A 23,940-nucleotide genomic window follows, 5' to 3' on the forward strand; every position below is an offset into this window, starting at 1 on the left:
ACAGTGTTCTCTGAAGTCACCCTTCAGCCAAAAGAAATAGATACGAAAGCGAAAGCTAAAGTCCTAGAAAAATCATCGTTTACAAATTTAGTCTACTTTCCCACTGTCAAGAAAATTTTTTTATTAGTTCCCTTTAGTATAGTTATTGGATCATTACTTGCCGTGTGTGTGAGTGTGTATGCACCCCAAATTTATACAAAAATCAAAAACAAAAGGGCAAACGCCATTCAATTTTCCAGCAATGCAAAATGTGATACAGTTCACCCAGAAGTTTCCAGTTTGGGTTTGTGTGTGGGGAGGGGCTCTTTCTTCTTTGCCATACCTCTCCTGTTGGTTCTTAGAATTGTTTCAGAAGACAGCAACGCATTTCCACTGGACACTTCGTGCATGGGCTTTTCTGGAGCTTTGCTGGAGAGAGGGTCTTTCTTCATCTCTTTCTTTATTTCCTGTGAGGACAGAGAAAAGGAAAACAAGATTGTAGTTTAACATTTTAGAATGTCTCTGACTATGTTAAGCTTCAGCTTTCTGGAAATGAACTATAGTGACCTCAACTCAGCATAACATTTTATTCTATTTTATTTTAACATCTTTATTGGAGTATAATTGCTTTACAATGGTGTGTTAGTTTCTGCTGTATAACAAAGTGAATCAGCTATACCTATACATATATCCCCATATCCCCTCCTTCTTGCGTCTCCCTCCCACCCTCCCTATCCCACCCCTCTAGGTGGTCACAAAGCACTGAGCCGATCTCCCTGTCAGCAAAACGTTTTTAAAACACCATTTCCTGTATGTTGTAGTCTGTTTTCCTTACATTTATTAGACAAGCACCTGGTCCTATAAAATGTAATAATGTCCAATACAATGCAACCTTCTGTGACTATGGTCATTCCAAGGGATCAAAAAGGCCACCATACAGCTCCAAATGATAGCCTGTTCTATTTTTTGAACAATGACAATCTTTGGCCAAGCAGAATCGCCCCTCAAAGGTCTTCTGGTTTCTATTCTTCCCAACAGGGGTTTAAAGAAGTATATTCCCAAATCACCATTGTGCTCACAATTATGCTAAACCCAAAAGAAGATGATTTCAGTTCATTTACAGTTACCAAGTTCCTCTGGCTTTTTAATTCCTCAGAGAGAAAAATATAAAAGATAATAAAATAAAATAAAGACGATCATTCTAAGCCAGGGGTCGGCAAACTAAGCCCACCACATGTTTTTGTAAATAAAGTTTCATTATAACACAATCCCCTTCATTTCGTTTAGGTATTTCCTATGGCTGCTTTGATGCTACAATGGCAGAGTTGAGTAGTTGGAACAGACATCCAAGCGAAAACTACCTGGCCCTTTACAGAAAAAGTTTACACCAGGTGGTCTCTTATCAAAGCTCCATTAAGATCTGGATTTTTAAAACCTGATGCCTGATACAATTATTTCAAATTATTGATATTCGAATAATTTACATATTTTTTTCCAAAAGCATTAATAGCCGGAAATGATAGTAACTCACAAAGTGCAGATCTGGGCAGGGTGGGTTCTGGGCTTGTCTGCATCCATGATCACACTGACTTGGGAAAAAGAGAAAGCTAAGGGGCTAGAGCCAAAGCACGGCTGGGTGGCAGGAAGGACTCAAAGATGAGAGATGTGTTCTCTAGAAAGAGCCTGGGACAAGAATTGGACATGGGTCCTTCTATGAATGAACATGAAGATGGAAAATTTGGTGGGAGGCTACAATTTGGCCTGGGCAGAGGTGGAAAAAACAGAACAAAAGCTTGTCAAAACATAGCCACCGCCTGGCAGCTTCCTACACACCCGAGCGTTAGTTACCGTATCCAATTCCCCGATTGTTGGCTCTGTTCACAACAGCCTCGCCCTCTCTCCCTCATGAGGGCCTCACCGGAAACCAGCAACTGCGGTTGGTGCTCTGCTGGGTTGAGAGTTTCAGCTGGCGGCTCAGGCCAACCCAGCACAAAGCGGTGTGCATGCGTGTGTGTGTACATGCACTCCCACCTCAGCAGCCCCGGCACCTGCTAGAACAGCAGTTGCTGGGGGTTTCTGCAGCCTCACAGGCAGATGGCATCAGGGGACAATCTGCAAACATTGCCAGCCTGAGCCGCATGAAAGGATGCTTTCTTAGTGATGGCTGCCAGCCTGCTATGGCTCTAGAAGTAAACAAGGCACCACAGGGCCTCATTCCCCAATCGTTGCTTCTTTGGGGGTAGAGAAGTTGCTCAAACATCACTCTCCACTGTAGGGCGGGTATGACTGTGCAAACACAAATTTCCCACCTAGACACAACATAACGCAGTGATACAACATCCAATTTTGCCAAGGAGTAATTCAGAGAAATTCAGTGGGTTGCAGGTGACATGGTAAGCACTTGCTTAGCACTAACCACGATGCAGTTAGGCAGGGGTGAGGGGGTGCAGATGTTTGACAGACTACGGTAGTCACTGGAGAAGGCCTGAGAAGCTATGGTTGCCAAGAATGTTCACACCCAAGGCTTCAGAGCAGCAACCCGTGAGCTTTGAAGGACTGATCTCATCATGCAGGTGCTTAAGGGCTGAGAAACGAGCAACAGGAGAGAGGTTGCTTCATAAGTTTCAGATTCTGTTGTCCCTCCAATGATTGTTCCCATTTGCCAGATACGTAAGCCTCATGATGACCTAATTTCTTAAGTTGCTTGTTAGATTCAAGCAGGGAGGAGAAAACTTAAAATATGCCCTGCATTTTTCCAAAGACACCAATCAGACATGTAGGCATGGCGGTGCATCCTGGACTCTCCATCTGCCCAACACCCAGGTACACCAGGCTCAACGCAGTCCCACCCAAACCCAACATCGTCCCTCCAACCGGCCCCTTCTCTGGGAGAGACGGGAGCTATCTTGCTTGACAGCCCATCATCAACCCACTTACCCAGGCTGGAAAACTCAGCGTTAACCTTCGTATCTAACCAGCCACCCAGTTGGGCTCTATCTACTTCCTCAATCTGTTTCTCTCCTTCCTCCCAAGCTGCCTTAAAAACATGAATACCAGGCAAGGAACCTGAATAGATATTTCTCCAAAGAAAATAGACAAATGGCCAGTAAGCACACGCCAAGATGCTCAAATCATAATTCACTAGGGAAATGCAAATCAAAACCGCAACGATATACCCCTTCATTCCCACTAAGATGGCTAGGTTTTTTGGGGTTTTTTTCTAAAGGAAAACAAGTGTTGATGAGGACGTGGGGAAACTGGAACCCTTGTACATTGCTGGTGGGAATGTAAAATGGTGCAGTCACTGTGGAAAACAGTATGATGGTTCCTCAAAAAGTTAAACACAGAATTACTGTATGACCCAGCAATTCCACTCCCAGGTATATACCCCAAAGAGTTGAAAGCAGGACCTAAACAGATACTTGTATGCCAACATTTACTGCAGCATTATTCACAGTAGCCAAAAAGTAGAAACAACCCAAGTGTCCATCAACAGACGAACAGATAAACAAGATGTGGTATATACATACAATAGAATATTGTTCAGCCTTAAAAAGGAATAAAATTTTGATAATGCTACAACATGAATGAACCTAGAAAACATCATGCTAAGTGAAATAAACCAGACACAAAAGGACAAATATTGTCTTATTCCACGTATATGAGGCACCTAGAATAGGCAAAATCATAGAAGCAGAAATTGACTAGAGGTTACCAGGGAGTAAGGGGATGGGGGGATGAGAGTTAATGTTTAATGGTTATGGAGTTTCTGTTTGGGGTGATGAAAAATTTTGGAAACAGACAGTGGTGACGGTTGCACAACATTGTGAATGTAATTAATGCCACTGAACTGTACTTTTAAATGGTTAAAATGGCAAATTTTATGTTATAGATATATTTTTACCACAGTAAAAAATACACATGAATACCAGCTTACATTTGAGAGCTTGCCATGTGCCAACGCTTCCTCTAAGAGCTGCACCTGGATTGCAACTTTTAACCTGCATAACAGCCCTATTCACAGATGCACACGCCAAGTCACAGAGAGCTAAGGAAATCTGTCCGAGGTCAAACAAGTAGGTGCCAGAATTGGAACTCAACCTGTCTAGCTTCAGAGCTCATCTCTTAACCACTCTTCCCCCCAAGTCCTGCCTGCCTCCAGTCCCTCCCCTCCCCTCTCAACCTCCACACTGCCTCAAGGGACACTTTCCTAAAACAATTGTCTGCTCTTGTCACTTTCCTACTGAAACCCTCCAGTTACTTCCAAAAGACCACAGGGCAAGCTCTTTCCTTCAAAAAGTTTTCAAATTGCACAGCAAGCCACATGTCCCTGTGTACTCACTTCTGGCTCAAACTATCTGACATACATGCTGACCCCAGGGTACCAATTACCATGCAAATGCAAGGTAGGAGTGCATTTTTTGAACACCCTGATGTTCATAGACATCTGATGTCATGGACTCCTATTGGTAGGCTCCAAAAATAGGTGACGATGCCGGTAATGACACAACCTTACACTCGCAAGGCCTTATATAAATTAAAGTGCTTTAACAGATCTTTTTTCGCCTGCTCCTCACGATAACATTTTCATTTTGTTACTGAAAGAAATCCTGTTTTTTCTAGACTGATATATTTTTTCAGACAAGAATCATGAGACTCAGTCAGAGAGGATGCAAGACCATCAAAAGGCTACAAGGCTAGTAGGGGGCAGGGCAGGCCGTGGGATCCAGCTGCAGGCCTTCTAGGCAGAGCTCTCTTGCTTACACCTCACCTCCCAGGAAGAACTAGTGTCATGGCTATAGCAGGGACAGTCAAAATCACCCCACTGGTGGCTCCAGTGGAAAATTTCACTTTCCTCCACATCTAAAGAATCTGATTTATTGCTTTATCCATAAGCCCACAAGTACAAAGGCTGAAATCCTTGAAGACCCTTATCATCCACACAAAAAAGCTCTTTGCTGCAAAAGAGGGTGGACTTGGCAGTGCACTAACTCCTGCCTGCCTACAGCTGCCAGCATCCCTGTACCTGGAGCTCTCCGAGGTTCTGATCCAGGTCATGGGACTCTATAGACTTCCTGGGTATGAGCATTCCTTGCCCCCAACCCTCAGTCTCAGCTTTCTAACCACAAGGCCTAGACTTTTAACCATTTGTTAAGAACATGGATCCTACTATCTCACTGGTAGAGACTACACCCTGGACCAGAGCTGTGGGCCAAGGGGGCTTACAGAAATTCATACCTGCCCACATATATAAATCAGCAATGATTCTACTTGCTTTAAAACACAACAGAATAGTCGGGGTATCAGCAAACCTCTTTAGGAGGTAAAGGAAACCCAGTTTATCTCAAAGCTAATGTCTTAACAATGGAAACTCGGCTTGTACAGTAAAACTGAGGCCATCAATAAACTATCGATGCTCCAATGACACTCAAGTTGTTGTTGCCAGGACCCCCCGAGGGAAAGGAGAGGAGAATTCACACCATTTCTGCTTCCCAAAGCAGAATGCTGATCAGAGTCTGAGATGGCTTACCCACATCTGGAGGCCAAGAAGCCCCAATAATGCCACTCTAGCAAAAATTCTCTGTGACACATTTAGCAGCCTGCAAACAGCAGCCTCACTGGGCAAAGGCATAATTTGTACACAACTGGAGCTCAACTAGCATCGTCTGTTTTCTGATAAGTGGAACTGCCTGGATGTGGCTGGTAGACAAGCCCAATCAACTACCTCTTTGCCTCTCCCTCCCCCATCCATTACATACTATACAGGTGCTAGAGGGTTGGCTCAGTTGAACCTTAACTTCTTTCAATTAACCAAAATACTACACAGTAAAACATCAGTGAAGGTCTGGTCGGGGGGCCCCTCCCTCCTCTCATCCTTTATGTTTTCTACCAACCTTGACACAAGTTAAGACAGAGGTATCACAGTGGATGGAAAGAACGCTGCTGTGAGTCAAAAAAACAGAACCAGTCCTGGCATCATCATTTATCAGGTGGGTGACCTTGCGGGCAATAGTGAAAGCCTCTAAGCAGCTCTTTTGTCATCCCTAAAAGAAGCCTAATGCTAAATGGTTTGGCACCATCATAGAGGTGTCTTCAGGATTAAAGAGTGAATTGGAGAGTAGTATACAAATTGATTACTTATTATCATTATTAACGTCATCATTAAATAGTAAGTGCTACAAAAAAAAAAAGAGAGATCTACACCTAATAGCACAGATGAATGTTCACAGTCAGAATGCTGAGTGAAAGAAGCCACACCCAAGAGATCACATACTGTACAATTCCATTTATGTGAAGTTTAACAACAGGCAGAACTAATCAATGGTGAGCGATCTCAGAATAGCAGTTACCCTTGGGAAGGTACTGACTGGGAGGGGTACAAGACAACCTGCTGGGAGGATGGAAATGTTCTACAGTTTGGTCTGGGTGATGGTTTGCACAGGTGTACAAACACCTAAAAATTCATTGAGCTGTATTTCTAAGATCTCTGCGCTTCACTGTATGCTATTTCAATGTAAAAAGAACAACATAAATGCGTAAACCAGAAGAATACAGACTCTTTTCAATCAAAATGTGCTAATATTTCATCCTAGGAGGTCAAAAACCAGAAAAGCTAGTGCTTGGGTGTTTTAACATTCATCTCAGGGGGTGGAAAGCCTTCTGGGATCAGTATTAAGGGGATAAATGGTCAGAACATGCCAGATGCACCCTACCAAGTAGGTGAACCAAGGGGCATCTCATCTAATTGACACAATCAGCTGAGTGGCTCGGCTCCCTCCAAGGCGCCCCTCCTCTCCACCTCAGCTGCTTTCCTCACATCTCACAATAATTCCTTGTCTCCTGCCACCAAGAATACAGGCACACAGAGCAGGCTGGTGCCACTAATACCAGGGGAGCTCGGTGATGCCCTGACCAGCAAGAAATGCTGGTCCCGGGCTTCCCTTGGCATTAGAGTGAGGCTGGGCAGGGTCCCCTAAAGCTCAGGGCTGATGCAGGGCAGGGAGAAGAGGCATCGTTTGTCAGCCTGCCCTCGCCTGCCCTCAAGCATGGTCTGTTTCTTTCTGAAGGGTAAGGTTTCCTTTAGAGCTAGATGTGGGTATGGGATCACTAGTACTAGTGCCCCCTACACTAGTTCATGGAAAATCTTTCTGCAAAATTACCACTGGCAGGAAATAAAAGGAAACAAACCCTTACCCCAAATCTACTGATCAAGAGAGTTTTGAATAGATACAGAATCCTGGAAGAGCACAGCGCCAGCCCGCCCCCGTCACACACATGCATGATATCTTTCTGCCCGCTCTGCACACAAAGGGCAAGTTTAAGAAGCAGCCACCCCATGAATATTCCCTGCTCGCAGAGACTGTGCTTTCCCAGAATTTGGCTCCCTTCACAATAGGCTAGTCAGTCTCAAAACACCTGGGAAGACACGGCAAGTATCCAGAAAGTAATAGTAGACACCAAGGGAGCTTCAGCTCTACCTGTAAGACTCCATTTCTTTAAAAAAATACATCTCATTATCACAATTTTTTTGTGTGTGTGTGGTACGCGGGCCTCTCACTGTTGTGGCCTCTCCCGTTGCGGAGCACAGGCTCTGGACGCGCAGGCTCAGTGGCCATGGCTCACGGGCACAGCCGCTCCGCGGCATGTGGGATCTTCCCGGACCGGGGCATGAACCCGTGTCCCCTGCATCGGCAAGCGGACTCTCAACCACTGCGCCACCAGGGAAGCCCCACAATATTTTTTGAAATACCCATGCCGCTGAACCACAAAATGCGCCAAGTTCATTAGAAACAATTGCAAAGAAAATGTATATAAAATATCTGAAGTAAATATGGCAAAATATGAGGATATGATAAAGCAGAGTGGTGAACACACTGGTGTTTGTTATTCACTTTCTTTTTCCAATGCTTGAAATATTTCATAACTTCCCCTGAAAAGTACATAGTGAAACCACATTGATGTCTCATATCACAATGGCTTTCTTACATTTCCAAATTTCATTGCCACTTAGAAAAGTGCTCTGAAATATCATCATAAAGACACCTAAGATATTTTCAGCTCAAAACTAATTCTTTTAAAGTAACAGGATACCTATTGTTATGTCTCTATGTAAATCTTCAACTGCATTATCTACACTATTATATATTTGTAGTATTATCTCCCAAGAATCACCAATAGCACAAGCCCAGGCAAGAGGCTCTCGACCTGCAGGATGGGAATGAATGCTGCAAAGAGCTCAGCCAGTGCTAGATTCCGGACAAATATAAGACCGGCTACCTTCACGTTCCGAAGAGATGACATAGCTTCCTGATGTAAGACACAATTACCTGCATGACAGTCAATGCCTTTATATATGCCCATGCCCTGCTAAACAGCTAGATTACCACCATTGGATCAAAGGGTATCAATACTAACCAACTGTTTGTACATGCTTTAGTGAGCACTTAATAAATATTTGTCAAATGAATGGCCAATTTCACAGAGTGTTATGGGCAAGATAGCTATCTACAGGCAAGGGGGAGTATTTTCAGTTCAGCCCAAAGCTATGACAACATGGAAATCTGTATCATCCCTACAATGATACAACTGGTGCTCACTGGATCACAATCAACTTCTCACCTAAGAGGATACAGATCTGGCTTAAGAGTGGTAGGAAGAAGATAGAGTAAGAAAATTCAGGGCTTCCCTGGTAGCACAGTGGTTGAGAGTCCACCTGCTAATGCAGGAGACACGGGTTCGTGCCCCGGTCCGGGAAGATCCTACGTGTTGCAGGGCGGCTAGGCCCGTGAGCCATGGCCACTGAGCCTGCGCGTCCGGAGCCTGTGCTCTGCAATGGGAGAGGCCACAACAGTGAGAGGCCCGCGTACAGCAAAAAAAAAAAAGAAAAGAAAAGAAAAGAAAATTCACAGAGTGCCTCATTTATTTAAACAAGCAATACCATTTCTTTTTAGACTATGAATATTAGATATTCAAAATAAATTTACTCATTTAAAAAGTAAACCTTAATAACACTAGAAGAAAACATGAGAGAAAGATTTTTACAATCTCAGAGTGGGAAAGACTCTTTGACACTGACACAGAATCCAGAAGCCACAGAAGAAAGGGTTGATGAATTACAGAAAACTATAAATACAACACAGAAAGACAGACAAGAAAGACAAGAAAGACAAAAGTCTTTATCAAGAAAGACAAAAGTCAAAGCGCGAGAATATTGCCTGTTATAAAGACAGACCTCTTTCCACAAAGTATCAGCAAAGAGATCAATAACCCAACAAAAAATAGCAAAGGACAATTCATAGAAAAAAATGACTCAAACACATGAAAAGATGCTTAACCATGCTCATAAGAGAAATGCAAATTACAGTGGGATTCATCTGACCATATCTGAGCAGTACTCACTACACAGAACAACCCTGAATCCTTTTGGCTATTTTCTTAAATGAAAATTGTAGCATTTGTACCTTCTGTGTTAGAATGTTTACACAGCACGTAGCACAATGCCTGGCATACAACTGGTACTCACACAGAGAATAAGTATGAGAGATACAGAGAACAGCAAGCACAAAACTCTCCAGAAGCTGACAGTCTACATAGGGAGGGATGTAAATAACTTGTTAATTACAAGATACCTTTTCTTCTTGATATTAAATATCATAAAGTTTCTCAATGGACCTCTCTGATACCCAGTGGATTTCTTAGCCCTACTGATATGCAAGATATAGTTTTTATCTGTCATATCGGCAACAATCAAAAAAATTGGTAATATAATGTTGGCAATGATGTAGAGAAAGATACCCACTTGTACTTTCCACTGAGAGTATAAACTGATGTATAAATTGGTACAACCTCTGTGGGAAGCAATGTGGCAATTATCTATCAAAATTTTAAATGCCTACACCTTTTGACTCAGTATTTCCACTTCTAGGAATTCAAACTGCAAATACACTTGCACATGTGCAAAGTGGCATATGTACAAGATTAATGTTTACAGCATTGCTTAACTTAGCGAAAGACTGAAAGAATGTAAACGTGTGTCAGTTAGAGAACTGGTTCCATGAATCCACACCATGCAACTCTCTCCAAGAATGAGGCTGGTCCATAAGTGCCAATAAGAATATACACTGAGACATGTTACTAGGTAAAAAGCCTAATAATGTATGCAAGCATTTGTGTGAGTTTGTATGCATGCCTCACTGTGTAATACAGAATAACAAACTGATAACTGAGGCCTTCAGAGGGGGAAACAGGGTGGCTGAGAGACAGGGAAAACATATTTTGTCCCTTTTAATTGGTACCATGTGCCTTTGTTAGCTAGACAAAATTTTAACTGACTTAAAAATTAATAATTAAAATGTGTTTAGTATTTCCCAATCATTAGACTATTGACTGCTACTTTTTCTGCAAACAAGAGATAAATTGACACTGCCCCCTAATATAATTTGATTATATCATTTCCACTGCTAATTTGAAAGATCCCAACATAACCAGTCACAGTGAGAGCAGTATATATGAACAGATACAAAGCTTTAAAGAAAGCTCTTCAGTCCACGTATTTCATCAAGAAGGGGACACAGGAAAGTTAAGATGTGAGAGAAATCATGCCAGGCCCAATAATCAATTGTTTTTTCAATTATTTCATACAAAATTCAACATTATGGAAATATAATTATAATTAATGGCATGACAATAACCGATAAAGACAAATAAAATGCATATAAAGAGGCGATATTAAATCTTTCTTGTAGTTTTATCATGGGAAGAATACATTCTGCTTTGGTGCCCAGAGTTCAAGTTACAAGAGTTAAACAGTTTGGGATTGGTTAATTATACTCAAAAAGGTTAATTAAACAATGTCAAATTGAGCTCCCCAAGGAGTGGGCACTTTCTCCATCAATCTCTTCCAGAAAAAATTTTAAATGTTTCTGATAGCATCATACCTACTCCATGAAGCAGTACTATCTGAAACACATAAATTATTGGGTGTTTTGCTAGGTAAACAGCTCGCTCTTGAAGAAAAAAAGAAGAAGGGACATCCAAGGTCCAACAGCCATTTCTTCCATCTTTTTTTCCTGTCATCTTTTTAACAGCTTTGATGATGATTAAGAGCCTGTGCGTCTGTGGCCCTTTGCTGGATTCCCGGCCACAGCACTGACCACTGTATGAGTCCAAAAGTCTCTCTCTCAGCTACTTTGTAAGTGCCTCAGGGGTAAGAAATAGGTCTCACTCATCTTTCATCCCCAGACACTCACTAAATCTTGGCCAGCAGGCACTCAATAAATGTTAGCCATTATCATTAGCTCTATATTCTTTTAACCATTATTTGAGTACCTACTGTGTGTCAGATATAAGTGAAAACAGTACATGCATCTAGCTGAATGTTAATTTTTACAGTCACAACCACTTCTAAGACTAATAATTTAATGGAAAAATACAAGGCAATCTACCTGAGAAAGACTTCAGAGTAATATCGTAAAGATGATCAAAGAACTCGGGAGGAGAATGGATGCACAGAGCAAGAAATTAGAAGGTTTTAACAAAGAATTACAAAATATAAAGAAAAACCAAACAGAATTAAAGAATACAAAAACTAAAATGAAAAATACACTAGAAGGAATCAATAGTAGATTAAATGAGGCAGAAGAACAGATCAGTGAGCTAGAAGAAAGAGTGGTGGAAATCACTGCTGGTGAACAGGAAATAGAAAAAAAGAATGAAAAGAATGAGGACAGTTTAAGAGACCTCTGAGACAATATCAAGCACACTAATATTCACATTATAGGGGTCCCAGAAGGGTAAGAGACAGAGAAAGGGCCTGAGAAAATATTTGAAGAGATAATAGCTGAAAACGTCCATAACCTGGAGAAGGAAACAGTCACCCAAGGCCAGGAAGCACAGAGTCCCATACAGGATTAACCCACCAAGGAATACACCACGACACATTGTAATCAAAATAACAAACATTAAAGATAAAGAGAGAATATTAAAAGCAACAAGGGAAAGCAACAAATAACATACAAGGGAACTCCCACAAGGCTATCAGCTGATTTTTCAGCAGAAATTCTGCAGACCAGAAGGAAGTGGCACAATATACTTAAAGTGATGAAAGAGAAAAACCTACAACCAAGAATACTCTACCCAGCAAGGCTCTCATTCAGATTCGATGGAGAAATCAAAAGTTTTACAGACAAGCAAAATCTAAAAGAATCCAGCACCACCAAACCAGCTTTACAACAAATGCTAAAGGAACTTCTCTAGGCAGAAAAGAAAAGGGTACAACTAGAAACAAGAAAATTACAAAATGGAAAAGTTCACTGGTAAAGGCAAACAAACAATAAAGGTAGGATATTATGCACACACAAAGCTAGTAGGCAGGTTAAAAGACAAAAGTAGTAAAATCATGTGTATCCACAATAAGCAGTTAAGGGATACACAGAACAATTACACGTAAAATATAAAATCAAAAATAGTAATCGTGAGGGGAGGAGAGTACAAATGCAGGGTATCTAAAAGGTCTCAGAAATTAAGAGATCAACAACTTAAAACTAGTGCATAAAAATATAGACTCCTATACAAAAACCTCATGGTAACTGCAAAACAAAAATCTATAATAGATGTGCACACAAAAAAGAAAGAGGAATCCAAATATAACAGTAAAGATAGTCATCAAGTCACAAGGGAAGAGAACAAAAAAAAAGAGGGGGGAAAAAGACCTACAAAAACAAATCCAAAACAATTAACAAAATGGCAATAGGAACATACATATCGATAATTACCTTAAAAGTAAATGGCCTAATTGCTCCAACCCAAAGACACAGACTGGCTGAATGGATACAAAAACAAGACCCATATATTTGCTGCCTACAAGAGACTCACTTCAGATCTAGAGACACATACAGACTGAAGTGACGGGATGGAAAAAGATATTGCATGCAAATAGAAGTCAAAAGAAAGCTGGAGTAGGAATACTTATATCAGACAAAACAGACTTTAAAATAAAGACTGTTACAAGAGACAAAGAAGGATGGTAGATAATGGTCCAGAGAGAAAATCAATAAGGAAACACAGGCCTTAAATGACACATTAGACCATATGGACTTAATTCATATTTATAGAGTATTTCATCCTAAAGCAGCAGAATACACATTATTTTCAAGTGCACATGGAACATTCTCCAGGATAGATCACATGCTGGGCCACAAAGCAAGCCTTGGTAAATTTAAGAAAACTGAAATCATATCAGCAAAAAAAGCATGCTTTTATCAGCAAAACAGCACCTTTGCAGACCACAACGCTATGAGGCTAGAAATCAACTACAGGAAAAAAACTGCAAAAAACACAAACATGTGGAGGCTAAACAGTATGCTACTAAACAACCAATGGATCACTGAAGAAATCAAAGAGGGATTCAAAAAAATACGTAGAGACAAATGAAAATGAAAACACAATGATCCAAACTCTATGGGACACAGCAAAAGCAGTTCTAAGAGGGAAGTTTATAGCAAAACAAGCTTACCTCATAAACAACAAAAATCTCCAATAAACAACCTAACCTTATACCTAAAGCAACTAGAGAAAGAAGAACGAACAAAACCCAAAGTTAGTGGAAGGAAAGAAATCATAAAGATCAGAACAGAAATAAATGAAATAGAGAGTTTAAAAACAATAGAAAAGATCAATGAAACTAAAAGCTGGTTCTCTGAAAAGATAAACAAAATTGATAACCTTTAGCCAGACTCATCAAGAAAAAAAGAGGGAAAGGGCACAAATAAATAAAATAAGAAATGAAAAAGAAATTACAACCAACGTCACAGAAATTCAAAGGATCATAAGAGACTACTTCGAGCAACTATATGCCAATAAAATGGATAACCTAGAAGAAATGGTCAAATTCTTGGAAAGGTATGATCTCCCAAGACTGAACCAGGAAGAAATAGAAAATATGAACAGACCAATTACCAGTACTGAAATTGAATCAGTAATTTTAAAACTCCCAACAAGCAAAAGTCCAGGACCAGATGGCTTCACCGGTGAATTCTACCAAACATTTAGAGAAGAGTTAAAATCTATCCTTCCTAGACTATTGCAAAAAATTGCAGAGGAAGGAACACTTCTCAACTCATTCTATGAAGCCACCATCACAGTGATACCAAAACCAGACAAAGATATCACACACACACAAAAAGAAAATTACAGGCCAATATCACTGATGAACACAGGTGCAAAAATCCTCAACAAAGTACTAGCAAACTGACTCCAACAATACACGTAAAGGATCATACACCATGATCAAGTGGGATTTATTCCAGGGATGCAAGGATTTTTCAGTATCCACAAATCAATCTATGTGATATACCACATTAACAAACTGAAGAGCAAAAACCATATCATCTCAATAGATGCAGAAAAAGCTCTTGATAAAATTCAACATCCGCTTATGATTAAAAACTCTTCAGAAAGTGGGCATAGAGGGAACATACCTCAACATAATAAAGGCCATAAATGACAAACCTACAGCTAACATCATACTCAATGGTGAAAAGCTGAAAGCATTTCCTCTAAGATCAGGAACAAGATGCCCACTCTCACCACTTTTATGCAACATGGTTTTGGAAGTCCTAGCCACAGCAATCAGAGAAGAAAAAGAAATAAAAGGAATCCAAATTGGAAAAGAAGTAAAACTGTCACTGTTTGCAGATAACATGATGCTGTACATGGGAAATCCTAAAGACAGTACCAGAAAACTACTAGAGCTCATCAATGAATTCAGTAAAGTTTCCTGGAGTAATGGAAATAAAAACAAAAATAAACAAACGGGACTGAATTAAACTTAAAAGCTTTTGCACAGCAAAGGAAACTATAAACAAAACAAAAAGACAACCTATGGACAGGGAGAAAATATTTGCAGACAATGTTACCGACAAGGGATTAATTTCCAACATATACAAACAGATCATACACCTTAATATCAAAAAAGTAAACAACCCAATCTAAAAATGGGCAGAAGACCTAAATAGACATTTCTCCAAAGAAGACATACAGATGATCAACAGGCACATGAAAAGATTCTCAATAGGGACTTCCCTGGTGGCACAGTGGTTAAGAATCCGCTTGCCAATGCAGGGGACATAGGTTTGAGCCCTGGTCCGGGAAGATCCCACATTCCACGGAGCAACTAAGCCCGCACGCCACAACTACTGAGCCTGTGCTCTAGAGCCCGTGAACCACAACTACTGAAGCCCGTGTGCCTAGAGCCCGTGCTCTGCAACAAGAGGAGCCACCGCAATGAGAAGCCTGCGCACCACAAGGAAGAGTAGCCCCCGCTCGCTGCAACTAGAGAAAGCCTGCACAGCAATGAAGACCCAACGCAGCCAAAAATTAATTAATTAATTTAAAAAAAGATTCTCAATATCGCTAATTATTTGAGAAATGCAGATCAAAACTACAATGAGGTATCACCTCGCACCAGTCAGAATGGTCATCAGTAAAAAGTCTACAAATAACAAATGCCTGGAGAGGGTGTGGAGAAAAAGGAATCCTCCTATGCTCTTGGTGGTAATGTAAACTGGTGCAGCCACTATGGAGAACAGTATGGAGGTTCCTTAAAAAACTAAAAATAGAGTTACCATATGATTCTGCAATCCCACTCCTGGGCATATATCCAAAGAAAACTCTAATTCAAAAAGATACATGCACCCCAATGTTCGTAGCAGCACTGTTTACAATAGCCAAGACATGGAAGCAACCTAAATGTCCATCAACAGATGAATGGGTAAAGAAGATATGGTATATACGGTGTAAGATATACACCATCTCTTCTCTACCATATCTACAATATTCCATTGTGTGTGTGTGTGTGTGTGTACACACACACACACACACACACACACAATGGAATATTACTTACTCATAAAAAAGAATGAAATAATGCCATTAGCAGCAACATGGATGGACCTAGAGATTATCATATTAGTGAAGTGAGCCTTAAACATAAGACCTGATACCATAAAATTCCTAGAAGAAAATGTAGGGAAGAAAATCATCAATACTGGTCTTGGCAATAATTTGGGTACAAACAACTAAAGAAAAAAAATGGGACTACCGCTCAAAAGTTTCTGCAATGCAAAAGGAACAATTAACAAAATCAAAAGACAATCTACATAATGGGAGAAAAATTCTGCAAACCATATATTAGATAAGGGGTTAATCTCCAAAATATATGGAGAACTCAGTCAACTCAAAAAAAGAATCTGATTTTAAAATGGACAGAAGAACTAAACAGACATATCTCCAAAGAGGACAACAAAATGGCTAACAGACACATGAAAAGATGCTTAACATAGGGGAAATGCAAATCAAAACCACAATGAGATACCACCTCACACCTGTCAAAATGGCTATCATCAAGAAGACAAGGGACAACAGGTGCTGGCGAGGATGTGGTAAAAAGGGAACTCTCATACACTGTTGGTGAGAATCTAAAGTTGGTCCAACCACTATGGAAAACAATATGGAGGTTCCTCAAAAAATTAAAAATAGATCTACCATATGATTCAGCAATTCTACTTCTGGGCATATACCCAAAAGAAATGAAAACAGGATTTCAAGAGATATATTCACTCCCATGTTTATCACAGCATTATTCACAATAGCCAAGATTACAGAAACAACCAAAATGCCCATTAGTAGATGAATGGATAAAAACTATGTGGTGCATATACAATGGAATATTATTCTGCCACGAGAAAGGAAGCTATCCTGCCATTTGCAACAAGATGGATAGACCTTGAGCACGTGATGCTAAGCGAGATAAGTCAGACAAAGACAAATACTGTATGATATCACTTATATGTGGAATCTAAAAATTCAACAAGGTCCTAAAGCACAGGGAACTATATTCACTCTCCTGGGATAAACCATAACGGAAAAGAACATATAAAGAATGTACATATGCGTATAACTGAGTCATTTTGCTACACAGCAGGAATTAACATTATATTGTAAATTAACTATACTTCAATAAAAAATAAATTAAAAAAATAAAAAAGTTAAACTTATAAAAAACAGAGAGTAAAATGATGCTTGCCAGGGGATAGGGGGTAGTGATAAGAGTGACAGTGTTTAAGGGTACAAATTTGTAATGAGAAGTAAATAAGCCATAGAGACCTAATCCATAGTATAATGAATACAGACAATAATACTGTACTATAATTATGTAATGTGAAAAATATCGCTACACTGGCCGCCATATTACAATACACAAATGTATCAAAGTAACACGTTGTACACCTTAAACTTACAGAATGTTACACACCAAATTTATTCAATTTTTAAAAGGGGAAGTGCTGGGTGAGGACTGATTACCGGGCAGTCCTCTAGCCAAGCCTGACAGTTACAGCACGCTCCGCCCACAAACCGTGTACATTCCTAATGCTTCCCTTCCCTTGCTCCAAAAGGTCAACTTCCATAAACTGCCATTTAAAAGAGGAGAGACAAGGAAAATGACCATAGAGTAAACTTCCAGAAGGGACTAGTGTGAGAGCCAACGATTTGAAAGCCACTCCCAAGTAAAGAAATCCTTGAATTTTTACCAACAAAAAAGCACCTGTTTACTGGTTGTTGAAAGATTGTTTACACACATTTCCATCCAGGATCACTCGATTGTCAAGAATACATTATTCCAAGCCTGTGACAAGACAATGTCATTTCTTGCTCATTTCCTGATTAAAGCTTTTAGACAGCTGGGCATTCTCATTTCTCAGAGCTGTAGGGAGCTATGCAAATTTCCATGCAGCAACTCCAAGATCATTAATCTAAGGAAAGCATGTGCCAACAGAATACCAGATTTTATGTTGTTTCAGTAAAGAGGAGGAGGGGCAGGTTAATCTAATTACCCTGTGTGTGGTCACCTGACTGTGGTTAACAAAAAGATCAAATGCTAAACTGTACAATCAGCAGAAAACTGCTAAGTAATGAGGCATTTCATATTACAAAAGGAGTGGGAAGAGGGGGGTGAAATTCTTACATTTCTTGGAAACAGATACTGTAGCAATAAAAATAATCATACCAAGCTTACAGGAATGATAGGTGGAGCATTTTAATTATCACAAGGAGTTAGAAGCATAACTATAAATCAGTCTCTCTCTCTCTCTCTCTCCCACCCCCCCCACACACGCACGCACACACGCACATGCACGCGCACATGTGCACATGGCACACACAGTCAGTAAGACTGGAAGATACTTCTAGCAAAGGATGGCTAACTAGGGCCGAAGTCCTCAGCAATGAGAAACAGGCGGGCACTCATAATTAGACTCACTGTACAGCCATGACCACGCATTTGGCACTCAGGCCCCACTACTGATACTTCTCTTTCCATTAAGGAGCAGCTGGGCTTGGAAAGGTAGCGGCACTGGCTCAGGAAGCTGACACTTCAGCTCAAGTTCTGGCTCTGACACTGCCGAGGGCGTACTTTTGGTGCCTCACTTCTGTTAGCTGTCAAATGGGAGATTAAAATATTCTGAAGATCAAATGAGATCTTGTGGATAAAGGCACAGCTTCTGGGTCCCAAGGTTGCAGGCCCTGATTATCAGCAGGAGAGGGAACCCCACCCACCAACCTGTACAGGGCCAGGTACTGAGGGGTGATGAGTATTAAAAGGGAAAAACTTCCTAGTATAACAAATCCTAAGTGCGGCTGGTCTGGCAGAACTCTCAAAAATGTATTTCCGGGCTTCCCTGGTGGCGCAGTGGTTAAGAATCTGCCTGCCAATGCAGGGGACAGCGGTTTGATTCCTGGTCCAGGAAGATCCCACATGCCACGGAGCAACTAAGCCCATGTGCCACAGCTACTGAGCCTGTGCACCACAACTACTGAGCCTGTGCCCTAGAGCCTGCACGCTGCAACCACTGAGCCCACGTGCCACAACTACTGAAGCCCGCGTGCCTAAGCCCGCGCTCCTCAACAAGAGAAGCCAATGCAATGAGAAGCCCATGCACCGCAACGAAGAGTAGCCCCCGCTGGCAGCAATTAGAGAAAAGCCCACGCACAGCAACGAAGACCCAACACAGCCAAAAATAAATAAAATTTTTTTAAAAAATTTTTTAATGTACTTCCATGTGCTCTCTCTCAGAAAGCTATTAGGAAGTGTGTTCTACCAAATCAAGCGAGTAAAATGAGAGAGAGAAGGATCCACGACCCAGGGTAGGCAGTAATGAGGGAGAGGTGATGGGGACTTCCTGGCTGACCACCAGGCAGCAGCTTCAAGAGCGAGCAGTTCAACTGGAAGGCACTGGTACTTTTCCAGGCAGGGGAGGGGAGGAGGGAGGAGTAGAGGGATGGAGTGAGGCGGTGAGGGAGAGAGGAGAGACAGAGGGCGAGAGGGACTAAGAGGCATTTCATAGAACTGTTCCGTTCAAGGTATGAGAAGATTTGGATATCCTAGGACAACTCAACAAACAAACAAACAAAATTATTATCTCTAGGGAAAATGAAAAGTTATGTAAGGAAATTAATTACAGTATATTCATGCTTCAATAAATGTCACCATCGCTATAGTAATGAAAACATTAAATAGAGATTAAACCAAAACCTACGATATGAGCACATACAAGGAGGATGGCATATGGGGGTGGTGGTGAAAGAGCTAAATTCTTCAACTACCATCATACGTAACAGATAATGTCTTAAAACTGACAAAGCAAGAGATAGCAGCACTTGCCTATAATTTAGAAGTAGAGCAGCAAATACTAGAAACAACAGCTTGAACTGAAAAGTGATTGTCTGTTAAAAGTAAGACAAGGACATGAGAAGGGACAAGGAGCTGCTGTTTACTCAAATAGGAGTTTTAAAGCATATACACACACACATACACACACACGTATATATTATACACAAAGATTATACATATACATTATATATACCATATAACTTTGATTAAAAAGTTAACAATTTTAGAGGCATACATGCTTGTCTCCCCAAAATAAATCAAACAGTAAAAGAGGGTATAAAGCAAAAGGTAAAGGTATACCCATTCCCTCGAAAAATCTCATTCCTCCTCCCCTAGTTACCATTAATGAGTAGTGTGTGTGTGTGTGTGTGTGTGTGTGTGTGTGTGTGTGTGTGTCCCCAGGTGCATCCATACTTGTTTTTAACACAAATGGACTCATACAATATGCAGTGTTTCCTTTGTTGAAGCACCACAGAATCCAACTCTAGAGTATACCAGTATCAGAGCAGACGATCTGGCTGTGAGGGAAAGGAGATTACAGAACATGGAAGTCTGACCAATCAGAAACACCCAGATTAAAGGGCGCTAAATCAGAGCTGGGAGCAAGGGGAACCTGGGGAAATGAGAGGGTGGGAAATCAGAGGGCAGACACCTCCTTGGGGACATGCGGACACTGCCTCTGCCTTCCACTCCCCCAGATGGACGCATGGGGAGCCACGTGTTTGTCACCATACCATAAACAGAAGTACACCCACTGTCACCACTGGCTCTCTGGCACACTGATGGAGAAAAAGACTTGTGGCACATCAAACTTCGGCTGTTTCTGAGGTCTGGCAGAATCTCCACTGCCACGTATGCCATGGGGACTCAGGGGGTAGAGACTGGAGCATAAAATATACACCTCACGTCAATATATACCTCATCTGCTCCTGCCCTGAGGCCATCCCCCTTCTGCTAAGGTTCTGTATCTTTGGCTGGTTAAATGGATAACTTAGTTGAACCAGGGGCTGAAGACAGTCCTCTTTCCTCCAGGATATAACCCACATAAAACCATGCAGTTGTCTCCAGTCTTCAGCAATTACAAACAATACTACGTCAAGCATCACTGTGTCTGTAACTTTGCACACGTACACAAGTGTAATTAGGGACAAATTCCCAAAAAGTGAAAGCTCTGGGTCAAACATTTGGTGCATCCTTACTTTTAACAGATAAATTAAAACTGGCCTCCAAACACTTTGTCTCAATTACACTCCCAACAATAGCATGAAAGAGTGCTGGTTTCTCCATATTGGGTATCTTTAAACTTCTTAATGTTTGCCAGTGTGTTAAGAGAAAATGATATTTAATTTACATTTCTTTAATTAGTAAAAATAAGGTTGATCAGCTCTTCATATGCTTACCATCCATTTGACTTTCTTTTCCTGTGATCTCCTAGATTTAACTCTATGGCATCCAGGACACAGTAACAAGAATAGAAGGGCATGCAACATCACTTTTAAATCCTTTTGCCAAGGTTATTAAGTCCCATCTATGTGCCAGGCCCTTCATCATGCAGTGGGGTTCAAGATGGCCCCTGATCTCCAGGGCCTTACCACCTAGCAAGGCTGGAACCCCAAATGGAGTGGGCATGCACACCAGCTCTTAATCACCGGGTGACCTCAAACGAGGTACTAACCTCCCTGAACTGAATAGTCCTTGTACTATTTTCTTACCAACAAAGTGAATTTATTCTCTTAAAGTTCTGGAGGTCAAAAGTCGAGAAACTGTCTCACTGGGCTAAAATCGAAGTGCTGGCAGGGCCGAGTTCCTTCTGGAAGCTCTAGGGGAGATGGTTGCCGTGCCTTTCCTTTCCCAGCTTCTCGGGGTGGCCTGCATCCCTTGCCTTATAGCCCCTTCCTCCACCTTCAAGGCCAGCAGTGTAGAACTGTCAAAGCTCTTTCTTTCTGATCTCTGCTTCCATCGTCACAGACACTGATCCTCCCACTTCCCTCTGTTTTTTGAAATTTTAGTTGTGGTCAATTACACATAACAAAATTTACCACCTTAACCATTTCTAAGCGTACAGTTCAGTAGAGCTAAGTACGTTCACATGGTGTGCAACCAGTCTCCAGAATTTTTTCATCTTGCAAAACTGAAACTCTGTACCCACTAAACAACAACTCCCCACTCTACCCTCCCCCAGCTCCTGGTAACCACTGTTCTACTTTCTGTCTTTAGGAGTTTGACTACTTTAGATACCTCATATAAATAAAATCATACAGTATTTATCTTTTTGTGACGGGTTTACTTCACTTAGCAAAATGTCCTCAGGGTTCAACCACATTGTAGCACGTGTCTTCTTCTGAATAGTATTCTATTGTATGGATATACCACATTTTGTTTATTCATGTATCCATTGATGGACATGTGAGTTGCTTTCACCTTTTGGCTATTGTGAATAATGTTACTACGAACATGGGTATACAATATGTTTTTGAGACCCTGCTTTCGATAATTTTGGATGTATACCCAGAAGCAGAATTGCTGGATCATACGGTAATTCTATTTTTAATTTTTTGAGGAACCGCCATACTGTTTTCCATATTTACTGCACCATTTTACATTCCCACCGACAGTTCACAAGGGTTCCAATTTTTCCACATCCTCACTGGTTCTTGTTACTTTTTTGTATAGCAGTCATTCTAATGGGTGTGAGGTTTTGATATGCATTTCCCTAATGATTAGTGGTGTCAAGCATCTTTTCATATGCTTATTGACCAACTGTAAATCCTCTTTGGAAAAATGTCCATTTAGGCCCTTTGTCCATTTTTAATCAGCCTATTTGGGGGGGAGGGGGTTGCGGTTGCTGAGTTATAAGAGTTCTTTATTATTCTGGATATTAACCCCTTACCAGACATATGATTTGCAAATCTTTTCTCCCATTTCATTTTATTTTCACTCTGTTGATTGTGTTCTTTGATGCACAGATGTTTTTAATTTTTATATAGTTCAATTTATCTATTTTTATTTTTGGTGCCTTTATGCCTCCCTCTATAAGAACCCTGGTGATTTTAATCTCCCTATCTTAAGAGCCTTCACTTAATCATAGTTGCAAAGTCCCTTTCACCACATAAGTTAACATATTCACAGGTTCTGGGGATTAGAATGTAAATGTCTTCAGGGAGCCATTATTCAGCCTATCTCATCTTTTAAATGAGAATAATGGCAGTATATAACTCAAGGGTTGTTACGACAACTAAATAAAATAATACATGAACTGAGCTTAGAACAATGCCCAGTAAATGTTAGAGGTTATTATAAAACAATACAAAGTGCTACAGGAGAGTAAGGGTAGGGTAAGAATAGAAGCTGGGGCCACTCATTCTGCCTGGGGAGAATGAAATGCCTTCCCAAAAGGAATAACATACCAATTTGGTGATAAGAAATGAGTAGGATTTGGAGGGTCTGAAAAGGGAGGCCAAAAGGGAACATTCTGAACTTTCTTCCACATTCTTACACTGGCATTAACATCTCAGAAATCTTGTTTCTTTCCCAAGAAGCCACATCTGCTTTCAGACAGGAGCTACACGGTGATTGATATACATATATATGTATATGTATATATACTTTTTAATTTACTTATTTATTAGGAAACACAGCTGAATTTCTGAGTCTCTCTTTAATAAACAACTCACAAACTTTTTCCCAGCAAACTATTTTTAGAGTAGAAAGGGAGTTTTTTTAAAGGATCGGCAGCAGCTCATATTTATAAAATTTGTCCTTAAAGCTTAAAAATTGATCTAAAAATTTGGTGACAGCCCTGCCCCACCCTCATCCCTCAACACCAGAAAGGCAGGCACAGCATGCTTGAGACTCTGGGTTTTTAAAGCTAGCCTCTGCTTGGCAGCTCTTCTCCCTGGAATGTTCACAGTAAATAGCAGGTGGATGCAACAATGAAGGAAAATAATCTCTATTGCAGTTATTCTCGTTTCTCCTTTCATACATGCTGGGAAGCTGCAATAATTAAGTGGCTGAGGTGTTGAACAATTTCTCAACTTGCCCTTGTCCTCTCATGATCAACCTTCTCCCTGCCCCCACCACTGATAAGAGAAACTTAGCTTCGGTTCCAGCAGAGCTTCGGTATTTCTTCCGTGGAGGTTAATTTGCTCTGAACGCAGGGCACACTGGGGAGCCCGACAAATGAGCCGTGTGGTTTTTGGTCACACGTAGGAGACGTGTTGATAACAATGCATCGC

The 23,940-nt window shown here is 40.9% G+C and overlaps 1 protein-coding gene across 7 annotated transcripts in view; it reads right to left on the reverse strand.

The window, feature by feature from the left end:
- SH3KBP1 (SH3 domain containing kinase binding protein 1) overlaps positions 1-23,940 on the reverse strand; it is a gene marked incomplete at its 5' end in the record, with an annotated part of 295,684 nt that overhangs the window by 207,846 nt on the left and 63,898 nt on the right. For all 7 annotated transcript variants that reach the window (XM_082681426.1, XM_082681425.1, XM_082681427.1 and 4 more), the window contains one exon: positions 323-446. In XM_082681426.1, coding sequence (XP_082537552.1) covers positions 323-431 — 109 coding nt within the window. The remainder of the gene's footprint in view (positions 1-322; positions 447-23,940) is intronic.

Source organism: Grampus griseus (genome assembly GCF_964374135.1).
Source record: "Grampus griseus genome assembly, chromosome: X".
NCBI lineage: Eukaryota > Metazoa > Chordata > Mammalia > Artiodactyla > Delphinidae > Grampus > Grampus griseus.